The sequence below is a fragment of the Notamacropus eugenii genome, chromosome 6, assembly GCF_028372415.1.
Source record: "Notamacropus eugenii isolate mMacEug1 chromosome 6, mMacEug1.pri_v2, whole genome shotgun sequence".
Lineage (NCBI taxonomy): Eukaryota > Metazoa > Chordata > Mammalia > Diprotodontia > Macropodidae > Notamacropus > Notamacropus eugenii.
In genome coordinates, this window is record NC_092877.1 from 102,209,098 (window position 1) to 102,234,286 (window position 25,189).

Below are 25,189 nucleotides of genomic sequence, written 5' to 3' on the forward strand. Positions count from 1 at the left end.
ATCATTTGCAAAACTACACAGATTTGGCCTATATTGAATTGCTTGCTTTCCAAAGGGAAGGGGTAGAGAGGGAGGGAGCTAAAGAAGTTGGAATTCAAAGTGTTAGGATCAACTGTAATGTTCTTACCACTAGGAAATAAGAAATACAGGTTAAGGGGTAAAGAAAGCTATCTGGCCCTACAGGACAAAAGAGAAGATGGAGACAAGGGCAGAGAGGGATGATAGAAGACAGAGCAGATTGATCACAGGGGCAGTTAGAATGCTTGGGTCTGGGGGGGGGGGGAGGGGATAAAAGGGGAGAAAATTTGTAACCCAAAATGTTGTGAAAATAAATGTTAAAAACACACACACACACACACACACACACACACACACTTTTGGTTTTGTTTTTTAACTGCTTAGTTTAACTCATAGTCATTCATTTCCCTGAACTCAATTCTCTCTTTCAAAGAACAATTTTGTTCAGTGAGCTTTTGAACTTTCTCCCCCATTTGGCTAATTCTGCTTTTTAAAGCCTCCTTCTCCTCATTGGACCTCTTTTTCCAACTGAGTTAGCCTCTTTTTAAAGGTGTTATTTTCCTCAGCATTTTTTTGTTTCTCCTTTAGCAAGCTGCTAACTCACTTTTCAAGCTCTTCTATGGCCTGAGCCCAGTTTAAGATCCCTTCAGAGGCACTGGAGGCAGGAGCCTTGACTTCCTGTGACAGTATGCCTTGTTCTTCCTCATCTGAAAGGATGGGAGGAGACACCTGTTCACCAAGAAAGTAACCTTCTATGGTCTTATTTTTTTCCCCTTTTTGGGGCATTTTTCCAGCCAGTTACTTGACTTCTGAATCCTTTGTCAAGAGGATGGTCTTATTGTCCCTCCTTTTCCTAGTGAGGTGTTCAAGGCTGAGATTTGACTCAGCTGCTCGATTCCCCGGGTCTTTGGGTGGTGGCAGGCTGTCACTCAAGGCTGAGGTTTAAATCAGCTGCTCCCTACTGCCAGAGGCTTTAAGCTGAGCTGCTTGGACAATGGACCCAGGTTGCTTCCCAGCCACCATAGCTGCCTGCAGTCTTGCTGCTATGGCCTCTGCCATGGCCTGGGGCTTTTGCTGGAGGAACCCAGTTTCCTCTCAGCCAGCTGGGAAAGCCCTCCCACACTGACCTTTGAAGCTTTCTTTGTCACTTGTGGGTTGAGGGATCTGGGACCCTCCCTGCTGGGAACTCTGCCCCAGAGGTCTGTTCAGGTCCTGTTCCTCCCAGTGCTGCACAGCCTGGGCTGGGCTCTGCTCTTCTCGGCATCCCATGCAATAGACATTTCCTGTCAGCCTTCCAGGTTACCTTTGGCTGGAAACCTCTTTCACTCTGTTGTTCTGTGGCTTCTGCTGCTCCAGAATTTGTTGAGAGTCATTTTTTACAGGTATTTTATGGGATGTGGGGGAAGTGCTAGATTATATGTTTCTTTCTACTCCACCATCTTGGCTCAGCCCACCATTTTAAAAATCTTAAAGAGGGAGATGGCAAAAATATTAGCAGCAAGATCATTTCATAAAATTTCATGAAGCCATGTAAAGAAAAACAATCTTGAAGAAAGCTTGATGAGAGACTCAGCTAAACTAAATCATCCCAAGGGCATTTAGAAAGTGAACTGGAAACTCAACCAACAGACAAAAGATGAAAAAAAATCTAAAAGATTTTTCACCATCAAGCAGAGTACAGGAACCATATTTGAATTCTAACATAGCAGTCTTAGATGTTCTCATGAAGACATGGAAATGGAATTAAGGAAAACAAAAGTGAGAAACACACACGAGCTAGTATATACTTCAGTCTCTTTTTGAGAGATACAGTTTTGAAGGCAATGAAGGATGGAGACTTGAGGTAGTTGATTCAGGGGAAGATACCAACAGTAGGGAGGAAATTTTGGCTTGTACTGCTACCCAAAAAAAGCAAAGTCCTACTGATCCATTCATTTACTTTCCCACATACATATAATTTTATGACAATAATCTTCATGTGTCAAGCACATTTTTAATAATAGCATTTGAAGGGAATAGCAGGTTTTCTCAAGAGATATTGCATAGTACACCATTTCTTTACCATCACATAAATGACAAAAAGGTTTAGACAATCTGAGATCTCATTCTTCTTACTGTTTGCCAGCTATGAAGAAGCACTTGATTTAGTAAAGCAAAATATAACCTCAAAGGTTTTCCTCAAACAAGGCATTTCTTACATAGATGTAAAATTTGTGCAAGATAAATTTAAAAAATACAACAATGACAATAATCTTGTTTCATGGCCCACTAATCATTCACATGAAAAGAGACATAGAACAGAGAAAAGACCTAGTACAAGATCCAAGTCAAACAGACACCTCTTATAGATGGTGAGCCCCTCTAGATGGGTCTGCTGGTGAATGAATGATATTATTCAGGTTGCATTGAGTCCTGAAACTTTTCAGAACCTCCTAAATAAGACCCATAATGATTCAAAAGAATGATTATACAAATGGTAATTATACCATAGGAAAACCCAAGTATATAAGGAACACCTATCATCTACAATATGATATTTAATTAACATGTTCTACCTAAAATTAAATAAAAGGAGAAAAGTTGGGCTAGACTCCCTTTCAGAAATTTTTTTAAACGAAAAAGATTTATTAGAAGATATTCCAGGTGAGATTTGAAACACAGCAACTATGGGAGAAGATATGATCATTTTAAATTCATCATTTTACACAAAATTGCTAATATTAACCAACTGCTCATAATTTGGAATGCAGTCATTAAGTCTGCAAGTTTCTCTGCTCCAGAGATATCCATCCTCATATCTTTGCTGTTTTAGCAGGACAGGACACATTCTTGGTATCTTTCCATTTCAACTCAAAAGGGTTAAAATGCTACCATCTTTTTACTTCATATATTTATCCTGTTGATCATCTAGGATTTTGGCTGAAGACTTGGCATTATAAAGAGTTCATTGCTTTCTTCCATACATTCCTTCTTGATACTACTGTCTTTCCAAGTGAACTTGACTGGCAGGTTGGCTAAGGTCAGGAGCTATACTGAGTATCTTAATGTTGTCTTGGCACCAATTTCTCCAAGGTGCTTCAACATTTCCTCACTGATGCTAATTCCTTCTGTCTCAGCTCTGAGTTTTATTATGTGTTTCATTTCTCATGGAGTATATAGCAGATGATCATCACTTAGTCCAGAAGGTCAAAAGAAATTCCATGAAGAAAAACCACATCCTCAGTACCCCTGATGACACACTTGCCTTGGAAGCGAAGATACAATGAAGGTAGTGGACTCCAAGGCATGGTACAGGTAGGTGAAGCATTCAACATCTAAAATGTGCACTTCATCAACAAACAGCACACCAGGGTCCAACCTAGCTATGCCTTAGACAATGGACTTGTTTACCTCCATGCTAACCTCCCTTGTAGCTTGTCTGCGATTTCGGTCTTCTCTGGTTTTGTTAACTGTTAACTTTGGCCCATCATGGAAAGAATATCCTGCCTAACCTAGAGCAGCATCCAAGTTATTCAGGGTCACATCCTGAATAATCTCCACTTTGTGCACATATACTTCTGCTTCAAGGTCAAATTCAAAAGCATAGGTATCACACCTGCCTTTCCTCTTTATTGAATCACTATTTGCCTCTGTGTATATCACATGTTCAGTCTCCACTTGCTCTTTCTGCAAACTTTCAAAGATGCTGAGGTCCAGTTTCAACTGTTTAGTGCCTAAATTTAGTGTTAACTGTGTTAAGCCCTATAACTATTTGGCTGATGATTTTGCCATATCTCCCCACAGGATTTTTAGTCTCACATGGATTTAATTCTGTGACTTCATCTTCATAAACTCCTTTGGTCTCCTTCAGACCGATTGCTGTACTGAAATTTTCCATCAGAAATTCTGTCTTAATTTACAGAGAGGAGACTTCACTTCCTACCATGGAATAGAAGGGGACCTTACTATCCAGTTCTCGAGCAATAGCCAGGCCTTGGGCTATCCTGTCACTTTCAGGTGGTCCTGCCCACAAAACAGCTTTCCCAACCATTTTCTTGCTTTTGATTAATTCTACTATTACACCATATCTTGCAGGCATTCTCCCGTCCCATCAGCCCAGATACCTCCAGCTAGGCCAGGCCACTCTCCTCCAGCCCCAGCCCCTTCATGCTGCTGTGTGAGATGATTCTCTGGGTCTTTGCAGTGCTCTTCATCTCCCTGATCTCTACCATGCAGCTGAGAGTGGCCCACAGTGCGTGAGTGGCTATGGAGTAGGACTGGCAAGGTGGTGGTTGTCTAGAAAGACCAGTGAAGCAGCGGGCAGGCAAGGTCCAAGAAGTCTTTCAGAAATTTTTTAAAATCTTTGTAAAGACTCCAAGTTTCTCCCTGAAACAAAGGTCTATTCTTTTAACACCAGTATTCTTCCAGTCACGTTGTATGACTCGAAGTTATTGAACACTAGTTTCGCAGAATTAAAATTAAGACTCAATCAGTCAACAAAAAGTAATAAAGAGGTACATGAGTGTGAATTACATGCAAGGAATGGTACAAAGGATGCTAGCAAAGATATATTTGTATGTGTGTGTGTGCGTATGTGTATGTGTGTGTGCGTGTGTGTATGTGTGTGTGCGTGTATATGATTGGGGGGAAAAGTCATTTCAATAGTGCAAGACTATTGCTAGATGTTAAGCTCTACTGGTATCCCCTTTTCATGTCGAGAGAAAGCAAGGAAGGTACATTGAATGGACTTCCTATGATGAACTTACAGGAGAAGAGAGAGGCACAGGATGCCTCTCTCAATAGATGTCTTTCAACCTGTATCTTTGACGGGAATGCCTATATTTATGAGATCACAGATTCAAATAACTATAAATGAATAAATAAAATTATCATTTATTAAAGACTTACTATGTGCCAGACACTGCCCCAAATGCTAGAGATGCCAAAACAAAAGTAGCAATCATCCCTGCTCTTGAGGACTTTATATTCTAATATAACACATATTCTAATGTAACACATAATTATATTCTAATGTAACAGAGTGGTAGCCAAGGAGGAGTTTTCATTTTAGAAAGTGAGATGAAGATAAGTGGGGAGATAGGGGAGTAGAATGACACATTTTCCAGTAGAAATGGCAGCACTGATTTTATTTTGGCTCCAAAGCTAGAAAGTTGGGGGGAGGGAAGGGGTTTGGAGAGAAGATTAGCCCTGGGAAAATGTCTGCATTATAAAGACTGCAGCACAGTTAGGGCTGCCTAGATGTAGCAGAATATGTGAGATACTCATCACTCAGGACAATAGGAGTCCAAGGGTGAATGTCAATGGTTCAATGTTCCCATGTAAGGAGTTCTCCAGTTGAGAGCTCCAGGAATCTGTTCTTGGTTCTCTGCTTTTTTAACGTTCTTATGAATGACTAGGAAATTTTCAGATGACTTAGGGATGGCTAAGTAGGAGAGATACATAATAGTTGGCCGAATCACGATGCTAAAAGATCTAGAGAGAAAATTGAACAAATGGGAGATTAAAGATGACTAAATATAATCCTATGTTTGGTTTTTTAAAAAAAAGCAAAAAAATAACAACTTTACAAGTATAAGATTAAGGAAGTGTAGCTACTAGCAGATCATATAAAAATGATTTGTGGATTAGAAGACTACAAGCTTAAAAAGCCAACAATGTAGTATGGTAGCCAAGAAAGCTAATGTAATTAATATAATACTGTAGTAAAAGAAATATCAATGAACTTAGAAGTAATAGTCCCACTGAACTCCACCCAAGTCAGACCATGCCTAGAGTACTGTGTCCACTTCTGACCACCACATTTTAAAAGGCGTAATGAAGAACTTGAAGTTATCTGAAGGAGGGCAACCAAGACAGTGGGAAGACCTTTTGAGTTTATGCCATATGAGAACGGGTTGAAAGAACTAAGAATGATGTTTAGCCTGAAAAAGAATAGACTTAGAAGGCACACAATAGCTCTCTTCATGAAAGACACACAAGTCAGAGATGAAATAGATCTGTCTGTTCTGATTAGCCTCAGAAATAACTGGGAGAAGGAGGGAGAAGCATCGAAGAAGAAAAGCACCCTAACAATGAGTGCTATCCAAAAATAGAAAAATCTCAGGAAAAAGTGGGTCCTCTTTGGAAGTCTTAAAGCAAAAACTAGATGACCACTTGTCCGGTATGTTGTATAGAATATTATAATTCAGGCAAAGATTGGACTGTTCATTCATTTCAGTCATGTCCAACTCTTTGTGACCCCATTTGGGGTTTTCTTGGCAAATGTGCTAGAGGTTTGCCATTTCCTTCCCTAGCTTATTTTACAAATGAGGAAACTGAGGCAAAGAGGGTTAAATGATTTACCCAGGGTCATACAGCTAGTGTCTGAGTTCATATTTGAACTCAGGTCTTCCTGATTATAGGCTCAGTGTTCTATCCTCTATGCCACCTAGATTGGACTAGATGGTCTCTAAGATCCCCTCCAATGCTGAGATTCTGTGATGCCAGGGATCACAACTATGAGATGTAAAGGATAATAATATTCATATAAAAATCAAAACTTTTTAACCTGCCACATATAGTATAAATTCCAATTAGCATACAAATTAAAATTTAAAAATTAGATCCTCATTCTTGACCTAAGAGATATTACTGTTTTTATTTCATCAAATTTTAGTTTATCAAAAGGTCAGAGTTTCTCAAGGCATCAATAAATTAACAACAAAATAAATAGCCTATTCCTTTAAAAACTGCTAATCATTCTTAAGTCTCACAATACTAGTTTCATTTTTAGAAAACAGCACTTTTTTAAAAACTTAGACTAAGTCAATATATATTTCAGACAGAAGTTTTAAAAGTGAAAACAAACTTCATTTTAGGATCTAGCATTCTGAAGTTCAATATGCCACTAAAAATAAATTAATATGATATTGATCCATCTATCGCAGCTTGTCAGTGGAATTTTATTCTAAAAATGTATACATGTAATGGTTCTAACTGGACATCACTTAGTCAAACAATCTCACATCATTTTAAAAATAAAGGAAACTAAAATAAAAAGTTTAATATTGGTCTGTGGAAAAAATACTACTATGGGTGTTTGACGTTTGTAAAACATTATCTACAAATCAAAAGAGGAAAGCAGCTGCTTCCCAGCTAGGGGTCAACAGATTCCTACGGTATAGGATTCTAAATAAAACTCTGGCCAGTCATAATGGAAACATCAGCAAAATTCAGGTAACAAAATCCCCAAATTTTCCCTGGACATAGTTAAGTATGGCATTACAGTGAAAGGACTATATTAACTTATGTTTTGTTTTCAAATGATCTGAAACTTATCTAGGATTGATCTAAACACAAATAATATTTTTGCATAAGGACAACTAGAGAGCAATTTAATATTGTTCCCATGTACCCACTTCATGCTTGGAATCCAATCCCTAGAATAACTTTACATATATATGAATGTGTGTATACGTATTTGTGTCTAATGGTACCACCTCTAGGATGGAGAGGAGGGTTTTAAAGAAAAAAAAGAAATTTACATGATTATTTTGTTGTATATTTGAAAAAAATAGCATTTTGTACATAGTAGATTTGCAATTTCATGTGCAATAATCTTTTCTTTTAACTGTCATGGAAATGCTTGTTTTATCCCATAAAGAAAAAATAAAATTTAATGATGATTTTTTAAAAAATGAATCACTGAATGTCAGAATTTTTGTCTTCTTTCAAAGTTCAGCTCAAAAAGCTATCCACTCTTCCTAATTCTCCCTCCCCAACCCACATCACCCCACAAGTCCCTACTGCTCTTTCCTTCCCTGAATTATCTTGTGTGATATTTATCTATGCACTGGTACGTCCAACTCTCCTCCCCATTCCACTCCTCAGTGGAATGTAAGTTCCTTGAGGTAAAGGATTGTTTCAGTTTTATTTCTGCATTCCCAGTGCTTAGTATGGAACCTTAGAGTAAACACTGAATACATTTGCTGAATTTAATTTCTTCCAGATTTGTGTATTTATGCTTCCTAATTTTAAAAGTTTTCTAGATAAAATGTTTTGTGATGTTATGAATTACATAATTTTGACATACTGTCATTTATCAATGAAAATTCATTTCTGTCGGAACTTTCAGCAAACATATCTACTCATCAGGCTATATTCCTGGTGGAGACATTCATACAGAAGCTTCTTCTGTTGAAGACCTGAGTTAAGCCATAGGCATCACAGTCATCAAGAGTATCAGTTGACCAACCAGGACAAGGTTTTTCTAGAGACCATCAAACCTGGACACTTATTTTAAAGAGGGGGACCAGGCAACCAAGAGTATCTAAAAAGGAAGATCCAGAGAAAGAGACAGGAACACAGTCACAGCAGAAATACAAAGGCACGGTGTAGTAGCATCTGCTGCAATTGAGTGTGACTCGATTTCGATGGCCAACTTATATCACTAATGGATCCTAAAGTCCTTTTAGGTGTTAGCAGTTTTCCTTTCCAACATTCTAACAGGGCTGAGGGGAAGGGGGAGGGGGAGGAGGTAAGCACAGATAAATTGGGATTTACATCTGTAGAGGAAAATCTCAAATCAACAAGATCACAGACCTTTTTGAATATTTGATTTTTTCCAGATGAGAAAACAGGCTCAGGAAGATTATATTACCTGACCAGGGTCAGCCATCAAGTAAGTTTAAGATAGAATTCCCATACATATCTTCTGACTCCACATCTAGAGATCTATCTACCATGCCTGGTTGCCTTGCCTAGGGTTTTGCAAATAGTAATCACTTTAAACTAAATTAAATTTAAACATCATTCTTTATTCCCTCATTGAAGAACCATTTATTTACTACCTACTACATGCTTCAACATTTTGCTTAAACAGGTAAAAAGATTTTAAAACCCGGATTCAATAGTTTGTTTTCTAAGCAACTATTCACAGTTGGTCTTCCATTATAACTTTCATAATAGTACCAAAATTAGAACACAAGAAAAGGGTAAACACTCTCTGCACCAAGCACCCACACTGTGAACTATTAGCACAAAGGAAGACTGATTATTCTTTTGATATCCCCATTTTTAACACCATATTTTTTAAATAGTGAAAAATAAGTCAAAAGTATTTTAGGTAATACAGAATTAATCATCAAGTCTGTACTACAAGTTGTAAAGAGGTTTCTAATTACTTTGGCTAGCAGCCAGATCCTCAAAGCTTTGTCACTATTTCATGGGGAGAAGGATTTAGCGAAAATACTACATTATGTATTTATAAGATACTGGGAACATTATTTATAAGAGAAATGGGTAAGGGAAGTTGTCTTTTTAATGGATACTCAAGTCAAAGAAATGAAAAATCCACTTTTCCCCTAGCTTTAATTTCCTTTAAAAAAAAAAAAAAGTTCTTCAACTACTAACCCAGCATGTAGAAAAAAAAAAAAAAACAACTACTGGATAAAATAATTTCCAAAGATGTTCAATAAGATATACACATGATTAAGTTATTTTAAAAGCTAGGAAGCAATTTCTATGTTAACAGCATGCATGCACTGCTGAAGATTTCTACGTAGGAGATAGAATAATCAAATCAGATATATGAATTATCAATTATTTGTAATCAAACAATAAAAACACTTTATTTAAAACTATATTTGCTAGAATTTCTTTAGAAGTGTTAACAATGTTTTGTTGAATGGAATATATTTAAATTGAGATTCAATAACTAGAATGTTTTGATAAAAATTTGTTACATATTAATCCAAAATGTTTCATGACAAAAGTGTAGGCTAAATAGAAGCTTTTCCTATTTCACCATTTATTAGGTTTACAATTCAAATATGTGAATGGGATAAGAAAGAAAAATCCTTCCAAAGAAGCGAAATCACAATAGGTCAATCAGTTATACTTTCACAATTTAAAATGAGGCAGGTATAAAATTTGAATATGAATAACTTTTAATTCCAAAATGTTTTAATAAAACCAGAGCCTTCCAGTTTCTATTCATACCAATATTAATAATATAATTCTAGTTTATATAATACACACTATATTAATATAGTATATTGTATATTATTGTATTAATGTATTACTATTGTGTAGTAATACAAAATTCTTTGGAACTACTAAGCAACTATCTAGCCTAGTGGGTAGAGTACTGGGTCTGCAGTCAGGAAAACCTGAGTGCTAATCCAGCCTCAAATACCACACGTAGTTATGTGGTTCTGAGCAAGGCTCTGTTTGCCTCAGTTTCCTCAACTGTAAAATGGGGATAAAAATAGCACCTGCCTCCCAAGGTTGTAATGAAGATAAAATGAGATAATATTTATAAAGCATTTAAAAGCCCACATAGGCACTTAATAGATGTTTGCTTCTTTCCTTTTGGTGTGTTTAGTCATGTCAGTCATGTCTGACTCTTCAAGATCTCATTTAGGGTTTTCTTGGCAAAGATACTGTAGTGGTTTGCCATTTCCTTCTCCAGCTCACTTTACAGATAAGAAACAGAGGCAAACAGGGTTAAGTGACTTGCCTAGGATCACACAACTAGGAAGTGTCTAAGGCCAGATTTTGAGTCTTTCTGACTCCAGGTCCAACAGTGTATCTGCTATGCTACCTCTTTCCTACTTACATGTGAATAAATTATTACTTCCTTGCACTAAGGGAGGATGTGGATAGCCCACAAAAGTAATGTAACTTCTAAAAGTGCTTAATTCTCTACCTTCCAGGAGTAACCTTAGCATTTAGTTTGAGATAATGGAACTCCAGCAGATTATTTAACTTTTAAAATAACACTTCTATCAAAATTATTTCTATACAATGTTTCAGTTCTAGAATTCAAAATAATGTAAAGGTTCTTCGGAATACAAGCAACCCTCGATAAATCAAATTAAAAGTGAGATGACCAGAAACCAGCTTTTTAAAAATATATTCAAATTCACATATTCTTTAATAGTTTTTTTTAAGAGTACCCTCTTAGACTTGGCAATTATTTACCTTCCTGCCATGCCATATAAAAATGAACATGATAACTGTATGGCACATATTTTATTTTGGAGTTTTTTATTTATTAGGGATCCCCTCTATTAAAAATAAAATCTGTAAGGATTAGCAAGATGAATATTTCAACTGCTCCTAAAATAAATTTATATTCATATTGCATGATTCTCCAGGTAATCATGAATGTAATGGGCTGTATGAGGTAGAAATTGTTTTACTGTAATAAGCACGTACATCATTTTAAAAAAAACATTAAAAATAGTTACTACTCAAAAGGACTCAACCATATATGGCAAAGGGTCTAACTGCAGACCCATTAAATGAACTTTATTCTTCTTAATTTTAAACCACTCCCTAGGACCGTGTTAGGGATTTATGGAGACACATAAATTCTCTTAGACCATCCCAGTGCCATATAGCACAATTACCTACAATAAGAATAAATTCCCAAGTTGTCAGGTTTTCTCACTGCAGATCAGAGGACCATTTGGTACAAGAGCTCAGCTACTGATCTTCTAATTTTCAGTCCCTGAACCATACTGAGGCTCGGAATGTTCATGCATGAAATCTGCATACAATGGTCCCATGAAATACCCACGAACTTCCACAAGGAAATAAAATAAAAATGCTTCCCCAAAGGCTCAAATGAAGATATTAATTTTCCCCTTTACTTCTGGGAACATACATTGTGTTCTATACTAAAACTGAACTAGAAACTACTTCCCTAAAAATTGGCCATCCCTTATGACTGCCTAAATCTATTGTTTTATGTATAAGACTTTACATGTGAGCACGTGTACATACATATATAAGAATCTACCCCTCTGTGGGCAAGGCAGCTCATTCCTTCTACTGTAGCTTTCTCCAGATGGCAAAAGAAATTAAAGGATCATGGGAGATAGATGCCACAGCAGACAGGGGAAAACTCAGAACTTTGGGGCTCATAATGGAGTATGGAAGAGGAGGAACAGGGTGGACCATAAACTAGCATGAGCACCAAATTGCCAATGAAAGGATATAATTATAAGCAATTGGAGCCTTGTCTGACTTCCTGACCCACTTAAGGAGTCATCTGCCTGGACATATTTGCTTTGTTTTGTTTTCCTAAGCATTGCTTCTACTTGTACTTAGGGAATTATATATCTTCTCTAATCCCCTTTCACTGTTCCATCTCTACCAGATAAACTGGCATCACTTAGGCTACCTTCCTGTTCTCTTTAAATTGTCCTTATTTCTTGAATGCACTTTTGATAATGGGTTTTCCCACTTCACAAAGATACTCCAGTTCATAATGTACTCTGAGCAAATATTTGCTATAAAGAAATAGGGAAGGATAAAGGGAACCTATGTATCAATAACCCTAGACCTAACTGGGAGCATTTATTATTGAAGTTTGCTCATTTGCTTTCACTCTTTTTTCTCATCACATAAGGAATTTTTCTCATATAATAAAGCCACATCTATAATTGGTCATGCCCTTTCTATAACCTTACTAAAAATTAGTATTCCTTTTTTTTAAAGTTATATTAAATTAACATGTAACATTAGGATTGGCCATTTGGGAAAGGGCTAAATTTGATAGGAAAAATTTATACCAGACTACTGCCATCAAAATAGGAGATTGGAAGTGGAAGAGACTAGTCACCTAGTCCAACTTTATTTACAGATAAGGAGACTGAAGCCCAGGGAGTTTAAGTGTCTTGCCCCAAACCATAGAGGTAGAGGCACTGCTAGGATGAGAATAAGACTGTAGAGGTAAGATAAAACCAGAGTATGGAGGGCTTTGAATGTCCAACTGAAGGGGTTGGCCTTTTTCTTCTAAAGTAGCATGGAGCTTTTAGAACACTTGAAGCAAAAGAGTGATGTGCTTTAATTTAGTGTTTTAAGAAGCTTAATAGAGATGCATTTTATGGGATCATGTCTCAGTAATAATACAAAAATGAAAGAACATTTTTGGTAGCGATCTGAAAACAGACTGTGAATGATTTGACTATGTAAAAAGGCATTTTTTTTAAAGTCCTTATGAAACTCATTATCTCTGATTTAAAATCTTTTAAAATAAATGGTTCTAAAATATTATGAAAAATATAGCATTTTCTTGGAAAATGCAGGAACTCTTTCAAAGTTCATACACTACTAATTAGGGCATCAAGTGAGATATCTGTAGTTCTAAAATCCATACAAGGCAAATTGCAAAAGCCACAGTCTGCTAGGGAGTTACTAAGGAAACATTTAAATTCAAGGGTCATCTTGTTCAAATAGCAACTAGGAAGTTGTCTAGGAGGTGGAATGTTACTCTCCTATTTGAGAGAAATTAGAACTTGTGATTATTGCAAGGGGGAAGGGATTGTAAAGTTCATATTGAGACATAAGGATGCTCTATGTGGTTGGAGTCTACAGCCTCTCTTCTTTCTGTGACATATGGAAGAGGAGACTCCAAGTAGGAGGTGAATAGTAAGCCTTCCTTTTTAAGAAAGAGACTTTCATGGTAAACATGGGCTATTTCTTTAGTTAAAAGGACAATAGTGAAAATCTAGAAAATGAATTCACAATCACAAAGCATACTTAGCTAGTCTGATTAAAAAGAGAGAAGAGAATCATGTTTTCCATCAAAAATTAAAAATGGGAATTCATAACAATTTAAAATGAAATAAAGGAAACTATCAGAAATTATTTGGTCCAATAATGTGCCAACAAAACTGAAAACTTAGATGAAATATATGATTGGTTACAAAAAAAGAAAATAGACAAGCCACAAATGAATGCCCAAATAAAATAAATCCCAGGAGCACATAATGCATTGTATTTACTATATAAGTGAATAATATCAAACATTCCAAGAACAATTAACTGTCATATTGCATAAATATCAGAAACAGGAAAAGGGATACTTTAAAAAAAAAACCTTTCTATGATGTAACTATACTTTTAATACCAAAACAAGGGAGAAAAGAGAGAAAAAAAATTCAGGACTAACAGTAGGCTGTTTTATTTGTGATCTTGATAGTCTGGTGAAACCTATGAACTCCTTCTCAAGTAATGTTTTTAAATAATTGAAAGGAATGCTTGATTTCTGTTGTAAGTTAGTAAAAAAAAAAATTTCAATTTTTCCCACCCATGTTCACAGACTTCTTGCAATCTACCCCCAAACCCCTTGATGTTCTATGGACCCCATATTAACAATGCATGCTATATATAAATATTTCTATTAAACATTTATGCAAAAATATTAAGTTATTAACAAAAAAGATACAACCAGGAATTCGTGGTTAATTCAAAATACAGAAAATTATAAACACACTAGATTATATTAATAAAATAATTTATACCATATTATAGCAATAGATGTTTTAAAACTAATTTCTGCTAAAAACAAATAACAACCTAGAAAGCATAAGAATAAATGGACCTTTCCTTAATATGGTAAGTAGCATCTTTCTAAAATCAAGAGCCAACACAATGAAGAAAAGTTAGAGGCTTTTCCATTAAGATCAAGGGCAAAGCAAAGATGTTCAGAATTAAAAAAAATAAATAAATTCAAAGCAAAATGCATTTGGAAAAACATTGTTCTATCTTATACTAGCTTCATAGCCTACAGGAAATACTGGGTTAAACATAAATGAATGTACTTTGTTCTGAGTAGATGCGTGGCTATACATATAGGAAAGATATATACCCGGTATTACTAATATTTTCAACACCATCATTTTGTTTTTCAGTATGAAATCTACCATTTCCAGGCTATAAAATTGTCAAAACAAATGACTGGTGGCTATCGCTGACCACAAGAAGACTAAAGGTGAACAACAAAAAAGGAGATAATATGTAAAGCTGCTAAAGAAGAAAGTAAGAGAGGCAAAAATAGAGTGAAAATTCTTTGGGAGGAATCTAATAAATTTTGTTATTGTATGTGATTAGCACTACATATTATAAAAACACTCACGTGGATGTTAAAAAGCATAAAGACTTCCATACTATTTCTCTGCCAGTTAAAAATTAGTCCTATGCTATATGGTAAATATTTAAGTAGCAAATGCGTTCTGTTTCAAATTTCCCCTTTAGAAACATGATGTTCCCATAAACATATCAATGAACATTAAGATATAGACTTATATACTTTCTCTATACAGTTCAGGAATTTTTTTTTGCTCTTCAAATACATTTATTCAGCACCTGATTTGAGATTATACACATATACAAGCCTACACACTTGCACATGTGCACAAACACTTTTTTTTTTTTTTTACAACCTTAAGGAAATGATCAAAGAAGGCATGGCTGTTGCTTTCGAGTTTACAATCTAGGTGAAAAGACAGATCACACGTAAATTAAGTGACAGAGCACTTCAAAACAACACACCAAATAAAAGTAGTGTGCATTGAATAACTGCTGGTAAGTAGAGGACACAGAATAGAAGGATCATGAATCAGAGACTAAATTTTTTGAATGGGATGAGGTTTTGATCCAGTCTTTGAAGGAGCAGAGGGAAAACAGGCACAGACATAATCTGACTGAATGTCCTAGGCAGCTGGGGTTGAGAAGTCACTTAGAACTCATATAGTCCAAGCAAACTCATTTTATAAGTGAAGAAACTGAAGCACAAAAAGTGAAATCACTAGACCAAAGTCACCTAGCAAGGCTAGAATTGGAACCTGGGTCATTAAGGGCTTCTAAGGTCCTTCCCGGCTCTAAAGTTTTGATCCTTTGAGTCTGACTATCCATTCAGTATATTCCCACTACAAACTCTAAAAGAAGGGGGAAGGGCATTTTAGATGGAAGGATGCTATGTTTAAATGCAAGGAGAAAGGAACAAGATATGGCAAGAAGATAGACTTCACTCAGATGAAGGACGTAAATAAGAGAGCAATGAACAAAGTTTTAAATGGTGCCACTAACACTTCATCTTAAATAAGGCTAAGAAACGATCTCTTTTGCAGAATTTTTAACTTAATTTTGCAAACTTATTTTTCTTTGACATTAGAATGACTCACCTACAAAGGTAAGCAGGATCACCAACAAGAGAATAAAGGCACAGATACATGGAATCAAGACCAGCAGCAAAAGTCGAAGGTATTTGGCTGATGCCAGCTTCTGAGAACAACCGCCACCCATGCTATCTTCATCAACTCCCAAGACCTAAAACAAAATAAAGAGTTCAATATTTTTAATTAATATTGTCTGTGTGAACTATATCATGAGATTTAGAGGGAGAGTGGACATTAAAGCTTCCCTAGGCCATAGGAGGCCAATGAACTTGCTTGTTTTTTAGTATTTTGAGACCTGTATTTCAATAGAAGTGGTTTCATTTACAGATGTGAAAGTTGAAGTATGGAGTGGTTGACAGCCTTGTCAATAATCACAGAGTAAAAAGCAAGAGACAAGATTCAAACCCAGGTCCTCTAGCAAATAGATCAATCAACAAACATTTGTTAAATGCTTACTTTGTGCCAGACAGGATGCTAAATGCCAGAGATAAAAAGGCAAAAATGAAACAAATCTTACCTTAAGGAGTCTACATTTATTGAGGCAAACATTTGCATATATATTATATATACATGGACATACATACATATGTGTACATAGATAGACACGTGCACACACGCATACACATGCACACACACGCACACACACACACACCACCACCGCCGCCACCACCAAATGATTCTAGCAGACTTGGCTAAATGTGCCGTCATTCATTCACTGAAGCAGAGATCAAGTGGACATGCTCATAGAACTCATTCTGCCTCTCACCCTGTTTGATATTTTGCCCCCCTCCCTTCAGAAATGGGATATCCCCTTTCAAGCCCAGCAAAGTTTTTCAAGGCAAAAAGAAACCAGCCACTCCCCTAGTCATTTATGTAACCCGCCTATCTCAGGTATATATGTTCCCAAAGATTGCTCTCTTTCCCCATCAAATAAATTATCAACTGAACACTTGGCACCTTAAAGACCCTGCAATGTTAATTTGGATTTTACAGGGAAAAACCTCAAAAATTTAAAGCTACCCTCTCAAAATAGAGTTCTGTCCTCCCTCAGTTCCCAGTCTCACTGTTAATATTAAATTTAAGAGAATAGGCATAGATTCTAATGGCCACCTGGATTTTAACAGGCACACAGATTGAGAAAAAAAACTTACAATTTACAGAAATAGCAGTTTTAAAAAGTCATACTCTATTGCCACAAAAGGGTGAGAAGGTGATAAGAGCAGTATGGCTGGCTTTCTTTCCATCTAGTAGTCCATTAGGGAATGGGTAAAGCAAAAAAGTGAGGCAGCCAACAAGCAAGATGTTCTCCACACAAAGAAAGGAACAGGGAGAAAGTCCAAACAAGTCATCCTAACCAGTGTCCTATTCCTGCATCTCAGATGGGTGCTGGCTGGGTCTGGATTCTCTTTCTAGCTAGTCAATATTTGCATCTGTCATTGGAGAGCACTGATGCCTGACAGCACTCAGTTTAACTCACTTTGGCAGAATCTGGCATATAGATTCTCGTTGTGACACTGTTCTGGCTCCAGATTCTACTCCACTCCTCTACCAAGTCATCATCTTCAGTTCACCCTCTTTGCATCTCCCTGTCTCTCATTTGTTGACTTTTCCCCATACACACTACCACCTTGTAGGGTCCGAGTCAAACAAATAAGCAAAAAGAACACTTCAATCTCATATCTCCAACTACCTACTAGACATCTCTAACTGGATGTCCCATAGACATCAACTCAACATGTACAAAGCTGAACTCCTCTTTCTCCTAGAACTTCCCTCTTCCTAACTTCACCCTGCATCTAATCTCATAACCATGCCATAACTCCAGCCACTTCCCTCAATCTCATCTCTTTCTGATCAGAGAGTAGAGTTCCTCCCCATTTCCTCCCAATGTCTTCCAAGAACAGAAATTCAACTTTGGGGTTTGCTCCACTCTGCATCTGTTGCTCTGCCTGGTTTCATCTCCGTGAAACAAGATGCCCCATACCAGGTATTCTTTAGTGTCTTCTTCCCCCAGTTTTCCTGCCTCCTTTTTATGTCATCTTCCTCTTTCCTCCCCCCCCCCCCATTCAATTAGAAGCCCCTTGATGTCAGGAGCTACCTTTTTTAATGACTGTCCCCAATGCTTAGCACAGTGCCTGACACGTAGCAGGCACTTAATAAATGCTTACCAGATTGGGTTGGAATGCCCCATCCCCACAATTCTTCAAACGTGCAACCCGGGTGTCATCCTTGAGTCCTCCTTCTCCTGCCCCTCCACTCCATAATTAATCTTCTTTGAAATTTTGCCTTCAATAACATTGGTTGGTTCTACTCTCATAACATCTCTCCCTTCTCTCTTGACACAGCTATAGTACAAGCCTTCATTACATCTCCCTCCCCTCCTCCACCTCCTGACTTCCATGACTGGTCCCAGGTAAGATACTGTCTTCTGCAAGTAACCTCTCCCAATTCCCCTTAATGCTAGAGTCTTCCCTCTGAGATTTTTTCCAATTTATCTTCTGTGTGTGTGTGTGTGTGTGTGTGTGTACGTGTGCGCACGTGGCTATTTTGCATCCTGTCTCCCCCAATAGACTGTGAGTTCCTTGAGAGCAAGCATTGCTTTTGTCTTTATGATTCTTCATGATCCTGTGAACCACCATGTCCAGAGTTGTCCTAAAGAAAGATACTGGAGTGGTTTGCCATTTCCATCTCCAGCAGATTAAAGTAAGTCGAGGTTAAGTGACTTCTCCCATGGTCACACAGCTAGTAAGTGGCTGGATTTGAACACAGGTCCTTTTGAAAGCAGGCCCAGTTAGTCTTCAATCCACTGAACCACCTACCTATACATAGTAAGTGTTTCACAATTGCTTGCTGACTTGATTTGACTCTGGGTAGTTTGCCTTCAGGTAATGTATGAAAAGCCTTTAGAAATGAAAGACTGGAAAAGGGCTTTGTATGTCCACAGACAGCTATGGCCCCATCTCTCTTTGCTCTGTGTCCACACCTTTTTTTAAGAATTCCAAAAAGGTGATCTGCACAGATATGTATATATACACGAGGTAAACACAATATGACTTGGTGAGGAGGAATGAGACAACCGGGAAGAAAGACCAAGAAAGGCCTGCATGAAGAAGATAGCACTTGAGCTGAACGTTAAAGGAAATTAGGGACCCTGAGGCAAAATGAGGAGAAAGTTCCTTGAAGATATGAGGGACAGCTGGTGTAAAGGCATGGAGGTGGGAGATTTGGTATCCTTTCTACCACAATAAGCTATTTTATAATAATAGCAATATTCCAAAAACACATCACAGTACATTTAAAGCATGAAATGATGTAAGATAACTCTCAAATATGATCTCTATATTTCTTCAGAACTATCCATGTGCTTCTGGTGCACCAAACTGCCAAGTCATTTCTCAGGAATATGTAAGCTTTTCACTTTTAATGATAGCTAGCACTAAGATGTTTAAGATATCATCTCTCAATCATCTAAAAGCAGATTATCTGTTCTGTCTATTATCTTTGGATACTGAGCAAAAACAATGGTACTATTTAATCAAGAGAAGGTGGTCAAGGCTAGTGCAGAAGGTCACAAGTATGTGAATGTAAAAAGATGAACAGTTCTGTTTTCTATTGCTTGAATTATCGGTGTTTTTTCACCTTCATCAGGGCAGATAATAATGATCTATTTATAATCTCTAGGTTATTTTTCTCCAATTTGTATGCTAGATGGGTTTATCAGTGCTGTGATAAACTCACTCTTTCATCTAGGACTAAATACAAAAATAAGAGAAACTAAGCAGTGAACTGGAAACAACAGACTTTTGTTATTCCTCAATGAGAAAAGAATTTTAAAATTATACCTATCTCTAAATGTCTATAATAACCTAGTATTTGATAAATCCAGGACCCGGGGTATTAGGACAAGAACTCATTATTTGACAAAAACTGCTGGGAAAATTGGAAAACAGTATGGCAGAAACTAGATAAAGACCAACATTTTGAAAGATAAAGTCAAAATGGATACATGACTTAGACGTAATTAGGAGAGCATAGAATAGTTTACCTGCCAGTATAGGGATAAGGGAAGAATTTGGAACCAAACAAGAGAGAGAAAGAGAGCATTATGAGATATAAAATGGATAATTTAGATTGCATTCAATCAAAAAGGTTTTGCACAAACAAAAACCAACACAAACAAGACTAGAAGGAAAGCAGTAAGCTTAGAAATAATTTTTACAGCAAGTGTCTCTCATAAAGGCCTCATTTGTCAGATATATAGAAAACTGAGTCAAATTTATAAAAATATATTTGACATACAGTCAAAATTTGATAAACAGTCAAAAAATATGAGCAGGCAGTTTTCAGAAGAAATCAAACTATAGTAATGCTATGGTGCTCTAAATCACTATTGATTAGAGAAATGCAAATTAAAACAATTGTGTTACCATCTCACATCTATCATATTAGTTATGACAGAAAAGGAAAATGATAAATATTCCATTAGATATGGCAAAATTGTGACACTAATGCACAGTTGGTGGAACTGTAAACTGATCTAACCATTCTGGAGGGCAATTTGGAACTATGTCCAAAGGGTTATCAAAATGTGCGTATCCTTTGATCCAGCAGCACCACTACTAGATCTGTATTTCAATGAGATTACAAAAAAAGACAGAGAAAATAACTTATTTGTATAAAAATATTTATAGCAGGTCTTTTTGTGGTGGCTAAGAACTGGAAATTGAGGGGATGTCCATCAATTGAGAAATGGTTAAACAAGTTGCATATTATAGTGATGGAATATTACTGTGCTGTAAGAAATAATGAGCAGGATGACTAGAAAAACCTGGAAAGACTTAGATGACCTGATGCTAATTGAAGTGAACAGAACGAAGAGAATGAATACCATCCACAGTAACAGCAATACTGTCTGATGAACAACTGTGAAGTGACTTAGCTATTCTCAGCAATACAAAGATCCAAGACAATTCCAAAGGACTCATGATGAAAAATGCTCTCCACCTCCAGAGAAATATGAACGCAGATGAAAGCATGCAATTTTTCATTTTCTTTTTTTTGTGGGTTTTTTTGGTCTGTGTTTTCTTTCACAACATGAAATGTTTTGCACAATTATACATGTATAACCATATCAAACTTTTTAACATCTCAGGAATGGGGTAGGGGAGAAGGAAGAGAGAGAATTTAGAAGGCAAATTTTTTAAAAAATGAATACTAAAAATTATTTTACATGTAACTGGGAAAAATAAAATACTATTCAAAAAATAAAATTATACTTATCTCAAGAAGCATAGATATATTCCCTTATTCAGGTAGGTATAATAGGGAGGGAAACAGAGTAGGAATGAAGGAGAAATACTCCCTAATTATAGTGCAAAGCAGCAATCATCAAAACCATTTACTATTTGCTAAAAAATATTTAATATATCGTTGGTATCAATTAGATAAACAAGGGTCAGAAAGAACCCAACTCAACAACCCATTATGTCATAAACCAAAGAATATAAACTCCTCGGGAAAAGACTCCCTATTTGTAAAGAACCTCTGGAGAAACTATAAAGTAACTCAGCATAGAATGGTTTTAGACCAATACTTTATACCACATATGCCAGAAGCATCAAATGGATGTTCTACCTGAAGATACAAGGTCATATTATTTTTAAAAATAAAGAGCAAAAGAAGACACCTATCAAAATTATGACATAGAGGAGAATTCTTAACCAAGCAAGGGATAGAAGTGATCACAAAAGACAAAACAGGCAATTTAGATTACATGAATTTTAAAAGTTTTTGTACCAAATAAAAGCAATAAAGATGGAATAAGGGAAATTGCTTTGGAAATATATTTGCATCAACTTTTACTCATAAAAGTCTGACATCTAAAATATATCAGAACTGATATAAAAATACAAGACCATAAGCCATTCCTCAGGAGATAAATGGTCAAAGGAATTTTACTGTTCTCAGAAGAATTACAAACTATGAATTACCTTATGAAAATATGTTCCAAAGCATTAAAAAGTAGAAAAATTCAAATTAAACCAATTCTGAGGTTTCACTTCATATTATATATATATATGTATATGATTCATGTATATATATTCACTTTCATATCATTCATATTTCATATTATTCCCTAACCAACCAAACTGGTTCACTTATGACTTGTAAAGATAATGGCATAATTTGTGCCCAGAATGTTCTCTTTTTTCATCTCTGCTTCTTGAAGTCCCTAAATCCCTTCAACACTAAACTAATGTATCACCTCAAAGACAAGACCTTTCCTGATCCCCAGAAGTTAGTGATTTTCCTCTCCCTACATAAAATAGATGTCATATTTATTTCTGTGTGACTGTGTTGTTTTCCTCAGTAGAAAATAAGTTGTTCCAAGACAGATTATTTTGTTGTTTTTCTTATAATCCCTGTGCCTGGTATAATATGTGGTACATAATAGGGGCTTAATAAATTCTTGTTGAATTGAATCTAAAGTTGAGCACACAAATGTTAAACTTTCAAAATTAGGGTGACTACACAAGTACTACCTAGGTATGCCATTCTCACAACATCTTTTTCTCCTTTGAATCTTATTATTAGTGTTTAGATCAGGGATGGAAAACCTGTGGCCCTGTAGGTCCTCAAGTTCTGCCCTTTGACTGAATCCAAACTTTACAGAACAAACCCTCTTAAAAAAAGGATTTGTTCTGTAAAAACTTGGACTCAGTCAAAAGGCTACACCCAAGGACCTAGAAGGCTACATGTGACCTCAAGACCACAGGTTCCTCACCCCTGGTTTAGATCATTAAATGAACCTTGGTGAAAAGTTAACAATTATATGAAACAAGATGCCTTCAGCATGTTGACTGAGACCAAGGTTGGTACCCATTCCTCTTTCCCTTTCCCAACAGCATTTATAACATTTGTTCATCTAGTTTCTATAAGAGTAGAAGAAAAAAATTTAACAATTAATTATTTGAAAATTTCCAGGACATTTTTTTCTGACCTAAAAGAAAAAAAGTGTCCTTGCACTAATCCTGCCATATGTATAATTAAACTTGGATCAAGCGGAATTCTCAGAGCATTCTGTTTAATTCAATTTTAAATGCTTTTTGTTATTGGAATGTTTTTAAAAGAGTTCACTTTTTTTGCCTTAGTAAGAATAATATAATGAACATATTGAATTTTTTCTCAGATACCTGAAGAACTTATAGTGCCTTCAGGTCATCATTCTGAGCATCAATGATAAACAGTCTGAAGGTACAGATATGGGAGTTAGGAATGATTATGCCTTGAACCCAGAACATATTCTAAAATATTTTGTAGCACCTTTTTAAAAAAGTAAATCTTGGGGGAGAAAAAAGAAATTAACCACACATTCGTAGAATCCAAGACATGGAAAACATTTGGTATAGTAGGCATAGTAGTCACATTGGAGTCAGAGGATCCGAGTTCAAATCTTGTCTCTGCTACTAAAGGGGTAATCCAGGGCAGTTGCTTAATCTCTCCAGATCTCAGTTTCTTTAACTATAAAGACAATGGAGGGGATACATGGCCTCTGAAGTCCCTTCCTGCTTTGTTTGAATCTATGATGTGATTTAGAGGTTTTTTTATATCTATCCCAACAAATTAATAATTTATATTAATTGAGAATTTTGTTGCATGGTTTTTCTTTCCACAAGTCTTCTATAGCAGAATAATCTTAGAGGAGTATAAATATACTTCTGTTCCATCAGTCACACAGTCCATCTCCAACATTCTCTTCTTCTATCCATTAGAGATCAATAAGAAAGGAGAAAAAGGTAGGATTGTATAAGGAAGCATCACGATTGACCCATGAGCACAGAAGGATTATTTCAGACCCTTCTCCCCACCAAAATTGGAACATATCCAGTTCTTTTTGAAGCATGACCCTCATCTAAACATACGAAGACTAAAGGCCAGTGAGCCATGATAACTGACCCTAGTCAGAGACAAAAAAGATCTCCAGTTTGTTAAAAGGTGAAAAGGGATACAATCACATAGGGTTTATGGAAAGTTTATGTTATAAATAGACACCATCCAACCACTAATGGCCCAGAGAGTTTAGAAATCATTCAGTTTGAAGAAACTGTGTTTTGGTTTGGCAACACAGTAACAATCAATAGATTCTGTCCTATCCCAAGACTTCTTAAGCTATCTACTACCCACATTCAAAAAGGTTCAACAAATCAGAGTTCTGGGTTCCCAATTCCACAGAAAGCAAAATGAAAGAAGTTAGAGCAAATGGAGCATTCAACGTTTAAAGAGTAAAGCAACAATTGTGTGTTACTTCACACTGGGAATAATGCAAGTCTTCTGGTTGTTCTACTTGCATCCAGTCTCCATCTTCTTCCAATCTAGTTTGCACACAGATGCCAAGTTAATCTTCCTAAAACACTGTTCCCATTGTGTCACTATCTTCTGAAGAATCCTTTAATGGTTCCTCCTCATTGTTTTTGGGATGACCTAGTATTCAAGATCCTCTACAATCTGCCTGTAAGATAGCTTTTAACATCATCTCCTCCTTATCTCCCATCTAGAACCTCTATTCCAGACAGACTACACCTCTGACCAGACTTAAAATGTTTTATAATTTCTACTTCCATGCTTTTTATTATATCATTCCTTTTACCTAAAAATTTCTCTCATTCATACTTTTTATCCTAATATTCACTATGATCTTATGCATGGGGGAAAGCATGGCAGAAAGCAACAACTCAAAAAAAAAATCTCGGTTTTAATAAACTGTAAGCTCAACATTTAGTCAGCAGTATGATGTGACTGTCTAAAAAAAGCTATTAAAATCTTGCACTGCATTAAGAGGGAAGTGCCTTCTGGGAACAAAGAAATGATGATTCCTCTGTAATCTGCCCTCATCATTCCTCCTCTAGGATAGTGTGTTCAGTTCTAGACACTGCAGTTTAAGAAGGACATTGATAAGGTGGAAAATATCCAGTGAAGGGTAACCAGAATGGCAAAGGACTCCAAGTTCATGACACAAGCATCGACAAAAAACATGGGCGTGTTTCAACAAGAGGAAAGAAGTCTCAGGGTTTCACCTTTTGAAAGGCTATCGTGCAGATGAAGTATTCTATTTGGTTTTGGTCCCAGCAGGCAGAACCAGGAGCAATGAGCAGAAGTTGCCAAGAGGGATTCGATGCAGGAAAAAGCTTGCTCACCATGAGAGCTGTCCAAAGGAAGAATGG

General features: G+C 36.4%; 1 protein-coding gene and 1 pseudogene across 2 annotated transcripts in view; both read right to left on the bottom strand.

Annotated features, from left to right (window-relative positions):
* CORIN (corin, serine peptidase) overlaps window positions 1-25,189 on the bottom strand; it is a 240,980-nt gene that overhangs the window by 179,664 nt on the left and 36,127 nt on the right. For both annotated transcript variants that reach the window (XM_072620690.1, XM_072620689.1), the window contains exon 2: window positions 15,975-16,119. In XM_072620690.1, the coding sequence (XP_072476791.1) occupies window positions 15,975-16,119 (145 nt within the window). The remainder of the gene's footprint in view (window positions 1-15,974; window positions 16,120-25,189) is intronic.
* On the bottom strand, window positions 787-4,416 carry LOC140510534 (ruvB-like 1 pseudogene; annotated as a pseudogene).